This window comes from Leucopleurus acutus (genome assembly GCF_964270905.1).
Source record: "Leucopleurus acutus genome assembly, chromosome: 6".
NCBI classification, from domain to species: domain Eukaryota; kingdom Metazoa; phylum Chordata; class Mammalia; order Artiodactyla; family Delphinidae; genus Leucopleurus; species Leucopleurus acutus.
This window is the reverse complement of record NC_139149.1, coordinates 95298559-95314724: the sequence shown is the minus strand read 5'-3', so window position 1 is coordinate 95314724 and position 16166 is coordinate 95298559. Positions and strand designations below refer to the sequence as shown.

Sequence of the window (16166 nt, the reverse complement as noted above, 5' to 3'; positions counted from 1 at the left end):
ATTCCTCTGTCAATGGACATTTAGGTTGCTTCCATGTCCCGGCTATTGTAAATAGTGCCACAATGAACATCGGGGTGCATTGTATCCTTTCAAATTACAGTTTTCTCCTGATATATGCCTAGCAGTGGGATTGCTGGGTCATATGGTAGCTCTATTTTTAGTTTTTTAAGGAACCTCCATACTCTTCTCATAGTGGCTGTACCAATTTACATTCTCACCAACAGTGTAGGAGTATTCCCTTTTCTCCACACCCTCTCCAGCATTTATTGTTTCTAGATTTTTTGATGATGGCTATTCTGACTGGTGTGGGGTGATACCTCATTGTAGTTTTGATTTGCATTTCTCTAATAATTAGTAATGTTGAGCATTTTTTCATGTGTTCGTTGGCCATCTGTATGTGTTCTTTGGAGAAGTGTCTATTTAGGTCTTCTGCCCGTTTTTTCATTGGGTTGTTTGTTTTTTTTTTATATTGAGCTTCATGAGCTGCTTGTATATTTTGGAGATTAATCCCTGGTCAGTTGCTTTGTTTGCAAATATTTTCACCCATTCTGAGGTTGTCTTTTCAATTTGTTTACGGTTTCCTTTGCTGGAAAAAGCTAAAGTTTCATTAGGTCCCATTTGTTTATTTTTGTTTTTATTTTCATTACTCTAGGAGGTGGGTCAAAAAAGATCTTGCTGTGATTTATGTCATAGAGTGTTCTGCCCATACTTTCCTCTAAGAGTTTTATAGTATCCGGCCTTACATTTAGGTGTTTAATCCATTTTGAGTTTATTTTTGTTTATGGTGTTAGGGAGTGTTCTAATTTCAATCTTTTACAGGTAGTTGTCCAATTTTCCCAGCAGCACTTATGGAAGAGACTGTCTTTTCTCCATTGTATATTCTTGCCTCCTTAGTCATAGATTAGGTGGCCATACGTGCATGGGTTTATCTCTGAACTTTCTATTCTGTTCCATTGATCTATAATTCTGTTTCTGTGCCAGCACTATACTGTTTTGATTACTGTAGATTTGTAGTATAGTCTGAAGTCCGAGAGCCTGATTTCCCCTAGCTCCATTTTTCTTTCTCAAGATTGCTTTCACTCTCTGGGGTCTTTTGGTCAAAGTGTAAAAAATTTTGTTCTAATTCTGTGAAAATTACCCTTGGTAATTTGATAGGGATTGCACTGAATCTTTAGATTGCTTTGGGTAGTACAGTCATTTTCACAATATTGATTCTTCCAATCCAAGAACATGTTATATTTCTCCAATTGTTTGTGGTATCTTTGATTTCTTTCACCAGTATTGTATAGTTTTCTGAGTAGAGGTCTTTTGCTTCCTTAGGTAAGTTTATTCCTCAGAATTTTATTCTTTTGATGTGATGGTAAATGGGATTGTTTCCTTAATCTCTCTTTCTGATCTTTCATTGTTAGTGTATATAAATGCAACATATTTCTGTGTATTAAAAAAAAAGTACACACTGCTATATTTAAAATGGATAACCAACAAGGACCTACTGCATAACATAGGGAACCCTGCTCAATATTATGTAACAACCTAAATGGGAAAAGAATTTGGAAAAGAATAGATACATGTATATGTATAACTGAATTACTTTGCTGTAAGCCTGAAACTGTCAACATTGTTAATCAACTATACTCCAATATAAAATAAAAAGTATTTTAAAAAACATATTTCTGTGTATTAATTTTGTAACCTGCAACTTCACCAAATTCTTTGATGAGCATTAGTAGTTTTCTGGTAGCATCTTTAGGATTTTCTATGTATAGTATCATGTCATCTGCAAACAGTAACAGTTTACTTCTTTTTTTCCAATTTGGATTCCTTTTATTTCTTTTTCTTCTCCAACAGCCATGGCTAGGACTTCCAAAACTATGTTGAATAATACTGGTGAGAGTGGGCATCCTTGTCTTGTTCCTGATCTAAGAGGAAATGCTTTCAGCTTTTCACCATTGAGTATGATGTTAGCTGTAGGTTTGTCATATATGGCCTTTATTATGCTGAAGTAGGTTCCATCTAAGCCCAATTTCTGGAGAGTTTTTATCATAAATGGGTGTTGAACTTTGTCAAAAGCTTTTTAAAGAGCCAAAGTGTTAATAGCACACATTCACATAAGTCCCTCCTATTTGCCAGGCACAGCTACAGGCCCTGGGGATATACTGAGCACAAGACAAGTCCCTATTATATGGAGTTCACAATGTAACAAAAATGTATACATTAGATAATTAGATGTAAAGGGCACAAATTTCGAGCTCCTTCATCTAATAACCTTATTAGGTTATCTTTAAAGATAACCTAATAACTGGAAAGAGTAACCATACAAATAGAAGACTAAAACTTATAAATATATCAATCCTTCCCCCCAAAAAAGTATGTATGTATAAATATATGTGTACACACACACACATTCTTCCCAAATTGTTATAGATTCAACTCAATCTTAATTCTAATCCCACCCCTGTCTTTCTATAGAAATTGACAAAGTGATTCTTAAATTTGTATGAAAATGCAAAGGATCTAGGATAGTCAAACTGTCCTTAAAAAAGAAAAACAAAGCTGGAAGACTAACTCTATCTGACTTTAAGGACTTAATTAAACTTACAGTAATCAAGAGTGTGGTATTAGTATAAGGATAACAAATAGGTTAATGGAACAGTATAGAGTATAGAAATAGACCCACAATTATAGGGTCAATTGATTTTCAACAAAAATGCCAAAGAAATTCAATGAAGGATGAAAAATCTTTTTAAGAATGGTGCTGGAACAATTGACTACTCCTACTGGAAAGAAAATTAACCTCTAGCTCATACCTCACACAGTATACAAAAATTAAAGCTAGATCACAGGCTGAAATACAAATTCTAAATCTGTAAAGGTTTTAGAAGAAAACAATATTTCTGTGACCTGGGAGTAGGCAATGGTATCTTAGCCAAAATATCAAAAGCAATATTATAAAAAAGATAAATTAGACTTCCTCAAAATTTAAAACTTCTGCTCACCCAAAGACACCATTAAGAAATTGAAGAATCAAGCCATAAACTGGAAGAAAATATTCACAATATTCTGACAAAGGATTTGTAACCAGAATATATAAAGAACTCTTACAACTCAAAAATAAGACAACTAATTCAACCAAAAACAGGCAAAAGATTTACACAGAAAGCAGGATCAATGAATGGCCAATAATCACACACACACACACACACACAAAATGTTCACAATATCATTAGTTATCAGGAAAATGTATATCAAAACTACAAGAAGCTGCTACCATACAACCACTAAAATGGCTGAAATTTAAAAGACTAACAAAACTCAATGTTGGTGACAATATGGAGCAATTGGAACTCTCATATATTGCTCTTGAGAATGTAAAATGACTCAACTTGAATGTCAGGAAATGGACTAGCAGTTTCTTATACATCTACCCTTCATAAATTCCATTCCTAAGTTTTTATCCAAAAGAAAGAAAGCACATCCTCACAAAAAGACTTGTACACAAATGTTCATAGCAGTATCATTCATAATAACCACAGCTGGAAACAACTCAATAGAAAAAGGGTAAACAAATTGTGGTATACACTACACAATAGAGTACTACTTAGCAATAAAAGGGAACAAATTATTGATAAATGCAAAAATCACATATAAATTTTACAGACTTTAGTTGAGTAGAAGATGTCAAAGACAAAGAAATGAATATTCTGTGATTCCAGTTATGAAGTTCTCAAACTGGCAAAGCTAATCTAAGGTGGAAAATAAAATCAGAACAGTGATTGCCAGGGGAGGGAATGACTGAGAAGGGACACAAAAGAAATTCCTGGATAGATAGAAATGTTCTACAGTAACATGAGTATGGAGGTTACAAGACTTCATCTGTTTGTCAAAATTATGTAGCTAAGACTCGTACATTTCAATTTATGTAAATTATAACACAAAAAAAGAACTGTAAAAAATAATATAATAAACAGGATGTGGGGTAGGGTGTGGGTGGAGACAGAAATAAGAATGGCAGAAAGTTGATAAGTGTTGAAACTGCTGACAGGCCCAAGAAGTTCATTATTTTATTTTGTTTACTTTCTATATGCTTGGTATTTGTTTAGAATTAAAAAGTTAAGAAGTTAAATATTTTTGGTTAAAATAACAATTGGTCTACATTTCAATATAAAAGTACAGTTATATTCTAATCTTCCAAGAAAGAATGTCAAACTCCTACTTATATCATTCCTCTCCAGTATCTAGTATGTATTGGGTTGGTCAAAAACTTCACTCAGGTTTTGCCGTAAGATGTTCTGAACGAACTTTTTGGCCAATCCAATAATATATTTAATGTAACTATAAATCTTTTTAATAATGCTGTTTTTCCCTTAAAAACATCCATAAAGAAATTTTCCAAGCAGTTTTTTCCCAAACCTTTTTTTATCAAGATTTAATTGACATGTAACATTATATCAGTTTCAGGTGTACAACATACTGATTGGATGTATGTTTGTATATATTGCAAAATAATCACAAGTCTGGTTAACACCCATCACAAAACATACAGATACACCATACACCAAATTTTATATTTTAGAAGATAATCTACATTTGCAGCAAATATAGGGAAAGCCCCTGTTCTAAAATTGGCATTGCTTACAGCAGAGAAAAAGACAATTTCTTTTTTAATTATAGCAATTCAGATATTTTACAGTGAAATATTTTCCCTTTTCATCTCTTCCTTCATGCTTCATCATTGCTGAATTTCAAAAATAATGATATGATAATATTTTTTAAATCTAGGGATGACAGCCTTTAGAGATATTGATAATAATAGCTGACATTTTCACAGCACTTTGTGATTTACACAGCCCTTTAATATAGATTGTCTTATTTAGTTATCACATCACTCCCTAGGAGTTAATAATATTATGCATAATTATTCCCAGTATAACAATAAGGAAACTGAGTTAATAAGTAGCAGAATATTGGAAGCTAGGTATTTGAACTTTAAGTTCAGTACTCTTTCCATGGCAAATCTACCCTAGAAAATAATAAGCTTACAGCTATATGATTTCACTGATTTTTCTAGATTCATCACTAAATGCTACCAGTTTAATCAAGATAATATATAACACATCGGTAACCTGACTTTTTATGTATTAAATATTAATTATTACTAGAAAAGTATTTGACATCTACATTTATCTTGCTTTAAGAAACAGCCTTAATTCTAAAAAAGAAAACTTTAATGTAAATTCCTTAAAGGGAATCCCATGTTTATCACTAATTCCTACTGGGAAAATATCCTCACAAGTCAAATTGAAAAACCTGTGTGATGAAACTTACAATTTGGGGCAAACTTGTAGCATGACAGAGGTAGTTTTGGGAATTCTTTACAAAATTTCAGTCTCCATTTTCTGGGAATGTATCCAACAAAATTAGGCCACGGGACATCCTTCATCAAAAGGGGCTGTGAAGCACAATTTGCTTAATATTCATTCAATGATATAAATATTAGGCATTTACTAAGGGTCAAGCAGCTTTCCTTCAAATTTTCCATGTCAGGTAGACTAAACTAAATAAATATTTTCCTTTTCTAATTTGTATAAGTTTAATTATATCAAGTAAGATAGATTTGAGAGATACCATAAGCCCACTGAAACTAAAACTATATTTTAGTAAATACAGTAAATTTTAGAAACATTTAGTAATCTGATATTTTAGTAAACATGAACAAGAGACAGATTTCATTTGAGTGATATCTGTTTGAATCATGGTTTCTTTTAACATTAAGTTAATAATTTGCATGGGCAACAGTTTATATGGTTTTGATTATAGTTATTAAATATAATATTCAATAAACAACCAGTAATAAAAATGATCATTTCATAGCACTGGGGCAAAACTCATTGCAGAAAGAGGCTCTACCTATTCAAAAGAAATTAGCAAACTTAGGCAATAATTCAAAGGAGATCAGGAACTGAAACAGTATGCCAGGCAGCACTCTGAAAAATTTGCTGTGTCAAATTCCCAGTGCATCCATTAGGTGTGAGTGTCAGGGCCAAGAGTGCAAACCACTTCTGAGAAATGGAACTGAGGATAGAGAGAATGCTGGTTCTAGTACTATCATTCTGTGGATCATCATACACTTCCAACTAAAATGTAAAATCCCAAATAGTACATCCATAGATAATATGAAAGTTGTATAACTTGCAAAATACATTTCTGTAAGTGCACATAATAACTGAATAAAACAATCGTACAAATTATCATTTATTTACCACCACCTTTCAAAAGCAGAAGCTTATTTTAAATGTTTCCTTCACCTGGCAATACAGTCTCGTTTCTTTACATTAAAGTATTTTACAAAGATCTTAGAAATATTATGTTCCTTTATGGTAGTTCTGTTTATCTAATTTTTGTTTTAATATGATTCTTTAACAGAGAAAGCCCCTCTTCAAATGTTTAATAAAAATTAATGAACAAAGGATAAACTGTCTACTCCATATCTAAGCATTAATTTTTCACCTAACATTGTCTTAGATGAGTATGTTTACCCCAAGTCAACATATTCACATATTTGTCTTTGCCAGAATAACACTGCACATTTATCTAAGTTTGTTTGCCAAAACTTGCATGTCTTTCATTAATTTAGAAAGAAAGAAACATGCAGAGATATTTGGTTTCTGTTACGTTTCTCTTCTGTGCATAAATTCATGCTATGAAATTACAAAATAACAGCTCTCTTTGGGCAACTTTCAAATACTGAAATTGCTCTACTAAGAATACACTAGCTCCTTCCTTCCTCTAGCTTTCTATAATTTTATTATTATCTCAGAAATTAGCTTACCCTCATAGGGGAAGATTTCCACAAGCAATGATAAGACTATCAAAATACATAAGGAAGCGAATGTTACATAACAAATTAACAACCTCCTGCACAACCCCCTGCATTCCACTCTTGTTGGTGAATTACAGTTGTGAGTGTTCTGCTCATCTGTTCAATTAATTTGCTGGTGAAGCCTTTCATATTCTTTCCAACTAGAATTGACATATAATTCATTTCTCCAGAGTTAAAGCTCTGTTCCATCCACCTATTAGCTAATTCAATGCCTTACTTTTATTTAGTCCAAAATTTTTTTAAAAAGTCATTAAAAAATAACATACTCAGCTGCTTGTTTATAGTGCTTCAATTCTTTCTTCAAAATTTTGTTCTCATTTTCTAAAAGCATATTCTGAGTGTAGACATCTGGAACATGCCCACCACCTCTAAGTTCAGTTACTCCCTTCTGTATTAACTCATACCTAGGATAAAATCAAACAAAAGACTTTATATTGTTTCTTTCTATTACATTGGCTTAATTTATGTACATTTCAAAAAGTTAAATCACTTTTTAAAAATTTATTTATTTATTTATTTATTTTTGGCTGCATCGGGTCTTCGTTGCTGCACATGGGCTTTCTCTAGTTGTGACAAGCGGGGGCTACTCTTCGTTGCGGTGCGCAGGCTTCTCATTGTGGTGGCTTCTCTTGCTGCTCTTGTTGCGGAACACAGGCTTTAGGCACGTGGGCTTCAGCAGTTGCGGTGCTTGGGCTTAGCTGCTCCATGGCATGTGGGATCTTCCTGGACCAGGGCTCGAACCCATGTCTCCTGCATTGGCAGGCGGACTCTTAACTACTGCGTCACCAGGGAAGCCCAAAAAGTTAAGTCTTAGGGAATGTTTATAGTGATAAGTTGCAATATAATTTTTTAAATTTAAAATGTCAATATTCATAAGATATTTTTAAAATAAAATATTAATGAATTGCTAAGTACTAATATCATCACGGTGCATAAAATATAATTGAACATCTCCTATGCTCCAGGCACTAGTCCAGACACTGGTGAAATTAACAAAAATGTCCAAGTCCTAATGGACTAATGGAGTTTCCGTTCTAATGTGGATGGTGATATATTCTATGAAGTAAAATAAAGCAAGATAAGAGAAACAGAGAGACTGAAGTAGAGAATGATGGGGGGTGTTTGTGAGATTTTTTATAAAGTGGCCAGAGAAAGTATAACTGACAAAGTGATATTTCAGCAGGAAACTGAAGGGAATGAGAGACTAAGCCATGTGGATATGTGGGAGAGGAGCATTCTTGGCTGATAGAAAAGTAAATGTAAAGGCCCTGAGACAAGGAGGCATTTGACAAATACAATACAAAGCAAAAAGCCAGTACATCTGTAGTATTTGGAAACGGAGCCAACTAAGTGAGTAGGAAAGAGAATGGTGAAAGATAAGTCAGGAAGACAGCAGGGAGCCAGAAAGAGGAATTTTACTCTGAATCAGAGCCATCAGAATGCTTTAAGAGACAAGTGACACTGATCAGATTTATGTTTTAAAAGGATTAGTCTGGCATCTGTTTGAAGAAACTGACTCTAGAGAAGCAAGAGTAGAACCAGAGAGTCTAGTTAGGAGGCTGCTGCAATAGTTCAGGAGAGAAAGATTGGTGGCTTAGACAAAGTTGGTAACAGTAAGGATTGTGAGGAATGGGTATCTTCTGGACATGCTGTAAAGATGGAGCCAACAGGATTCTCCTACAAATCAGATGTCAGGTGTTGGTTAAAAAAGAAAAGTCAAGGATGACTCCAAGGATTTTGGCTGAGCAACAGACAGACATTTAGTGGGGACAAATGCAGTAGGAACTGGGTGCTTAGAGAAATCAAGGAACTGTTTCTATCCATGTTAAATGCAATATGTCTGCTGGGCAATTAAGTGAAAATGAACATTATAAGTACATGTCCAGAGTTCAGGGGAAAAGTTAGGACATGCAGTTTAAATCTGGGAATGATCAGTAAATAGATACACTTTCAAGTCACAAGATTGGATGAGGCCAGTTAGGAAGTGAATGTAAAGAGAGAAGTAAGGAAGACCTAGGACTATTTCAAGATTGGGAAGAGAAGGAAATACTACCAAATAGAGACTAAGAAAGAGAGGGGGCAGTGAAGTAGTGAAAGAATAGAAGAGTGCTTGGGTCAGGGACCAAGTGAAGAAAGTGTTGCAAGAAATAAGAAATGGGTAACAGTGACAAATGACGCAAGGAGACTGAATAGGAGTACTGAGGATCAATCACTGAATTTGGAAATGTGAAGTCACTGAAAAAAGTTTCAGTAGAGTCATGGAGGTGAAAGTGGAACTAGAGTAGGAATGAGAGAGTAGGAAATGAGGAAGTAGCAACAAACTCTTTCAAGGAGATAAGCTATAAAGCAGAGCCCAGGAAATCAAGATGAACCTAGAAGAGAAAGTGGAGTCCAGGGTGTTTTGTTTTCTTCTATTTTTTAATATATGACATATTATTGTACATCTCTATGCTTATGTGAGTGATTCAGCAGAGAAGAAAAAAGGTTACAGTGCAGGAAAGAGAGGGGACAATTGCAGGAGTCATGTGCTTGAGTAGGTGAGAGGAGCTGGGATCCAGTAGAGGAGAGCTGGCCTCAGCTGACAGCATATATGGCTCAGCCGCTGTGACAGGAGAGAGGGAGAATGCTGACAACAGAGGTGGCAGGTTGGTAGAGAGGAAGCAAGAGTTGTGGAACTTCCATTTTCTCAGTGAAATAAGAAGGAACATCAGAAAATCATTTATAAATCTGTAAATAAGTACAATTTTAATCATTATATGTAGCAATTAATAAAGTTAAATAAAAAACAACCAGAGCATAGAAAAACATTTCAAGTAATATAGTTATTAACAAAGAAATCCCTACAAAGCTTGCTATAGATGAGCTAAATATTAGTTTAAAAATGTTTAATTTTCAGCATTTTCATATTTTAAATCTTAACTTTATTAATATATTACACATTAGTAGGCATATGTTTTGTGCTATATATATATATCTTATCTGATACCAAAAAATAGCAAGAAAACCCCTGTAAAATATCCAAAAGTTTAAGATAATTGAATCAATATTAAATGATATTTGCCACAACTTACAAAACAACAAATAGATAATCATTTAAGCATAAAATCACTTTTCTATACATATTTGGAATGTGGTTTATACTTATCTCAAAAGAGAAGACATAAGGATTGACTGAAGTGTTGGACCATAAAGTTTTTCTGACCATAAAATTGGTTTTCAGCAACTTGCTTTATTTAATGCAGAAAAAAAATCACTAAAGAAATTATTTCAAGAAGAAAAAAAAGTGATATGAAGGCCACTAAAATAAATGCTATGTAAATAAATTAATATGTGGTAAAAGTTTTAACTGCACTACCCACGTTTGAGTAATTATGTATTATGCCAAATTTTATTGGCTAAAAGCAGCAATATTTACCCTTTTGTGAAAATTAAAGGAATATTATACTAATTTATAATTTCTTCTAAAATTAAGAAAAAATTAAAATAGCAATTAAATACTATAAATAATTGCACTATTACATTTGATGGCATTTTTACTACCATCCAACCTTCAGTAGAATGGTAGGAACAGAAGCCAAACTGGAGAGAACCAAAGATGTAAAAGAGTAAAGAAAGAAAGAAAATAGCCTGTTTTCAAAACACTTGGCTGTAAAGGGAAGAAGAGTTGGAGTGAGTTAGAGATAATAAGAGGAAGAGGCAAAGAGCAAGAATGTACATTTTGCGTGAGTCCTGACCTTGTTAACAGCCAGTAAAACAATCCAGTGGAGGAAAGGAGATGGTTGACATATGCTCCGTAAGGGTACATAAAATGCACTACCATAATTTCTCCATTTTAACCCTTTCTTTAATTTTGCCCCCAGGGAAATTATAATTGTCCACAGAGCACTTCTAAAGGGTCATAAAAATATCATTGACTAAACCCACAGTGCAGACTTTGTGTGGTTCATAGAATATTATGAATATGTATAATCTTTTCTGTGTGTGTTAACAGTCAGAAAATAAATATTTAGAATTTGGAGAAAAAAAAGAAGTTTCTGGGCCATATGGTCTCCGCTGTGACTAATTAACTTTGCCATTAAATGTAATAGTGTGAAAGCAACCAGAGACAAATAGACAATACCTAAAAGATAGGTCATGGCTGTGTTCCAATAAAATTTTATTTACCAAAACAGGAGGCATGTTAGATTTGGCCCCAGAGCCTTAGTTTGCTGACCCCAGATTCAATGGATTTACTGCAATTACTGTTTGAGGAATGAAGGAACATTAGCCAAATTTCACTGCCCAGGTTTTTTGGTTTGGGGAGTTTTTGTTTGATTTTTGTGGGTTTTTTTGTTTTTTTTTTTTTACAAACCAACAATAGAGAAACCTTGCTTCACCCCTTTTGTAAAATTAAATGAATTTACAGCAATGATATATTACAAGTGTTTTTCTCTATAATAAGAAATTATAAAAATAATATATATGGGCTTCCCTGGTGGCGCAGTGGTTGGGAGTCCGCCTGCCGATGCAGGGGACACAGGTTTGTGCCCCGGTCCGGGAAGATCCCACATGCTGCGGAGCGGCTGTGCCCTGTGAGCCATGGCCACTGAGCCTGCGCGTCCGGAGCCTGTGCTTCTCAACGGGAGAGGCCACAGCAGCGAGAGACCCGCGTACCACAAAAAATAATAATTTTATATATATATATATATATATATATATATATATATATATATATATATATAATATTCCTACAGTCTTACTATGCATAATAAGTAAAAGTTTCTGATTAAAGTAAAAAATGTTTCATTTGAAATAAAAATATCCAATACAGTATAATCTCATTACAAATAATTTGTAATCTCATTACAAACTGGTGGCTAGGGATAAGAATAAAATAATTTGAACCACAGTATTACTAAGCCCATATAATGAAGAGTTATTTATACAAATTTTACATTATGATTACAATATTATGCTAAATGTAATGCTTACTTAGGGGTTCTATAAATCTTAATACTATTGTACTTTTCTGAAATTTCATCTCAATTCAAATTGCTAAATCTAAAAGGATAATATGGCAACAAGCACCTAATTAAGAGCATACTTGGTTCCAGATTTCTCCAAGGGGATCATTTCATACTTTGGACTGGCCAAACATGTAAGCACTACATATCTTTAGAAGAAAAAAAGGAAACTGAACCACATTAATCTTTCATTAGTACTGCAAATTAACCATCTACCTACTTTTATAAAAATGTATTTTCTAATACATTTGTAATTATTTCTTAGGGACATTTTTATAAAAATCATTCACACAACTTCCAGATTTAATAGGAAGAGTATTATTTTTGTACCATCAAACTTGTTCTTTTTCCTAAACTGTATTAATCAAAAATGGTTCTCCTAGTTAAATTTATTAACATTAGACATGCAATTTAAAATAATGAAACTGATTTCTTTTATGTGCATGGTCTCTGTAGATGAGAACGAAAAAAAGCAGAATATAAAAATTAAATCGAAGTTGGATTAGTAGAAATTACAAATTGCACCTATATTTAAAATTAGGATTGAACTCCAAAACACTATAAACAACTTTATATACCATACTATTCCTTCTTTCTATAATATCAATGGCTTTTAAAAATCAAATATTTTATTATCCAATTATTTAATAATATTTTAACAAATGTTAGGACTCTGAAAATGTGTCTGGTGACATTACCACTACGGCAAAGGAATAAAGACAGTATGCCTGCTGATTTTCATAACCAATAAGTTATTAAATTTTCAATTATAACAAGAAAAAGGTATCATTTGACAATGTAATTCCACTTACTTCTAAATGAAGGGATATTTGTAGAAAAAAAATTAGTTGTGTGAGTAGAGAAAAGCAGGCCATTACACTCTAAGTAAAACAAGCAAAGTAGTACTGTTAGTAGGATGTCTTAATACAGGAAATTATACCCTTATAATTATTCAAAAGACATTTAAAAAATATTTTATCAAATAGCTTCATATTATATAACTACAGGAGACATTCCATTTTATTGATTCTTGAAAATCACCTAAATTTATATATCTAGAAAAGATATTAAAAATTTCTTTGAAATTGATATCCTGATTGTGTGTGTATGTGTGTTGTAGTTTCAGTGGTGGTGATGAAAAAAGTTTCTATCCAGTTCATTCATTTTACATAAGCCGAGTCACTCAAAGTCTTTTAAGATGATTAAAAGTACACATGTTAAATAATGTTAGTATTTCTAGAGAACTATTTACTTAATTGTTTACCATTCAGACTGAAAGCAATCAAGAGTTCTAGTCATTCCCATTTTGATCAGGAAATTGCAGAGAAAGCCTTCTATTGCTTCAGGTACTGCATGCTTTGAAGAAAGGACTGTTTTCTGCTCCTAAAATTTAAATGTGTAATTACTTATTTTGAAAATATCAAAGCTTTGATTAATTGTACACATAGGCCTTACATTCATTCATTCATTCATTCATTCACTTTTTAAAGAATTTTGTTGACTATTATGTCCAGGAACTATTTTAATCACTAGGGATAAAGCAGTGATGAAAACAGACAAGACTCAGTCCTCATAACTAATAGTCAAGAATATGGGGACAGAAAATGAATAACTAAATTAAAAATATATAGTATGGTAGATGGTACTAAGTGCCTGGGGGTACAGACAGAGGGTTGAAGCGAGGGAAAGCCAGGTAGGGAGCAGATATGTGTGTAGAGCTGGGCTGCTATGTACATAGGGTGATGAAGGAAGATTTCATTGAGAAAGCGGCATCTGAACATAAATCTAGAGAAGAGGTAGAGTCACGTTCCAGATACAGCATTAGCAAGTACAAAGGCAGGCAAGACTGTGATTGGATTGTTTGAAAAACAATAAGGAGGTCACCTTGCCCTAACAATAGTATATAACAAATTAAATATACATATATGTATAGATCATTTAATTATTTTAATTATTATCATTATAAAAAGAAATGTGGTTTGGGTGCCTTGATTTCTAGAAACACTACGGAAGAAATTATGTGCAATAGAGGGCTCTTGTACTATTATTTCATAATGGAAATAAATAAGTCTATCAACTAGAGTTGATAGAGTTTATGAGAACCCCACCATGCCCACTTATTTACATATTGTCTATGGCTCTTTTTGCACTACAGTTGAGCAGTTGCAACAGAGACCTTATGCCCTTCAAAACACAAAATATTTTCTATGTGACCCTTGTGAGAACAAGTTTAGAGATCCTTAAACTAGAGAAATGGAGATATTTCAGCAAGTGAGATATGAAAGTAGGACAGTCATAACAACTACCATATCACATATCACTGTATAAAATAAACCAAGTAATGGGTAGATTCTTAATATCAACAGCATCATTGTCTCCAGAGTACATTCATTTTCTTCTCATTGGTAAGAACTCAGTAATCTCACTGCAGAATATTTGGATAGTCAGATCTATTTTCACCTATAGAAGCCCAGCAATGGACTTTCCTTCCTACTTCCCCTTCCCAACTTGGTAATGGTTATAGACCAGGTTACAAAGAATGCACACAATGGTTACACAGAAATGCACTGAAGAAAGAAAATCTTTCTTGCTACAAAAAGTCCTTTAAAAGTTCTATAAATACTTTAATACTGATGTTAATTACTAGTGGCTATTATGACAATCAAAATAGTGATGAGTTTAAGCAAATTTAGGGGGCTACAGAAAATTCCTGGCAAATGATGGGGTTTTAAAAGTTTTTTTAAAGCTCATGCAGAATAACTTCTCTTTCCTAAGATCATTAAAAAAGATATCATATAACAATGATGATTATGTGTAGGACCCTATATCAAACATCATGGGAGATGCCAAAGTAGCAAGAGTACAGCACGCCTGTCATCCATCAAGTTGTTGAATTGTGGTAGAAGATTTTATATTTATAACTGTTAAGTAAGGACATAATATAGCTCAAAGCAAGCATTCATTATACTTAATAAATGCTACCTTTGATTTTGGGTCAGTAAATTTGAACATGATATTTTAAGATGAGAAGGATGATAGTTGAAGGAATCAGGAACATAGGAGAAAAGGGAAGACAGACTGTACCTACTCTAGTTTCTAAAGATGCCTATGGACTGCTTGCTTACAAGATGCTTGTGTGTATGGTTGCAACACATAAGATTCCTGCCTTCTCAAATAAATGTTTTCTCTTCCTGAACACATCTTACACACACACCTTGAAACATCCAAAACAGAAATCCAACCACTTTAAACTGCCATAGTTCTTATTTATACATTGAGATTTATAATCCTGACAATATATTTATGTATCTAATCTATAGTCCTTCAGCATTATACGCCACACACACACACGTTCCAAGCTGTAATGTGATCATAAATGTCTCTTTTATCTTTATAAATAATATTAACTTAACATATATATGCTGAATATCACCCATATGCCAGGCACTGTGTGAAAAGTGCGAGGAATTAAATATGAATAAGACACCGTCCCTGTCTCAAGGAATTGAAAGACCAGTTGAGTAAAAAACAAAACATGTAAACAAATAACAGTATAGAAGCTCTACTATTTGTGATTAGTTTTGATTATAAAAGCCTATTTATAAGTCTACACAGAACATCATACATACAGCCAATAGGTACATTTATGTAATTTTAAGTTGCATTTTTATCTCAATTATACAATATATACAACTCTCATTACAGCTTTAAAACTAATTTAATGATGGTGTTAATAAAGCACCTCAGAATAAGGACCAAAAGAGCCAAGGCTCTAAAAACTAGCAAATATGCCTCACTTTACAAAATGCTGAATTATTAAAAAATCCATCCACATGTGACCCAGAAATCTGTTAGAGACAAAAGTGGCTCTAGCATGTTGCTTAGTTTTTTCTATGAAAGTTATAAAGGTGAAATTTTCTAATTAGAGAGGTTTCTAAATAGTGTCTCGTGTGAAAAAAATAGAGATCTTCTTGGTAAAGTGATAAAGGTGGAAAGTATTTCACTTGCCTTGGGTAGGTAAAAGAAGGCTTTGTTAAGAAAGACTCTTAAGTTGGAATTTATAGAAGAAGAGGAAGTTCAATGGGTGAAGAAGGATGGAAGGAAATTCAATGCAAGAAAAACATCAGAGGCAAAGACAAGGAATGAGAGTTCAGTCCATTCAAGCTCAAGGTCTTATGGAGAAAGGACCAAAGAGAAAGTTGGAAAGCCAGACAGAAAGCACATCAAGAAGGTCAAGGCAGACGGAAGGATGGAGACATTGCTGATTTAAGTAGAGGAGTGAT

At 33.3% G+C, this 16166-nt stretch overlaps 1 protein-coding gene across 1 annotated transcript in view; it reads right to left on the bottom strand.

Moving 5' to 3' along the window:
- Nucleotides 1-16166, bottom strand: part of SPAG16 (sperm associated antigen 16) — a gene marked incomplete at its 5' end in the record, with an annotated part of 884947 nt that overhangs the window by 848921 nt on the left and 19860 nt on the right. The window contains 2 exons of the mRNA XM_082840650.1: nt 7147-7284; nt 13148-13266. Of these exons, the coding sequence (XP_082696776.1) occupies nt 7147-7284; nt 13148-13266 (257 nt within the window). The remainder of the gene's footprint in view (nt 1-7146; nt 7285-13147; nt 13267-16166) is intronic.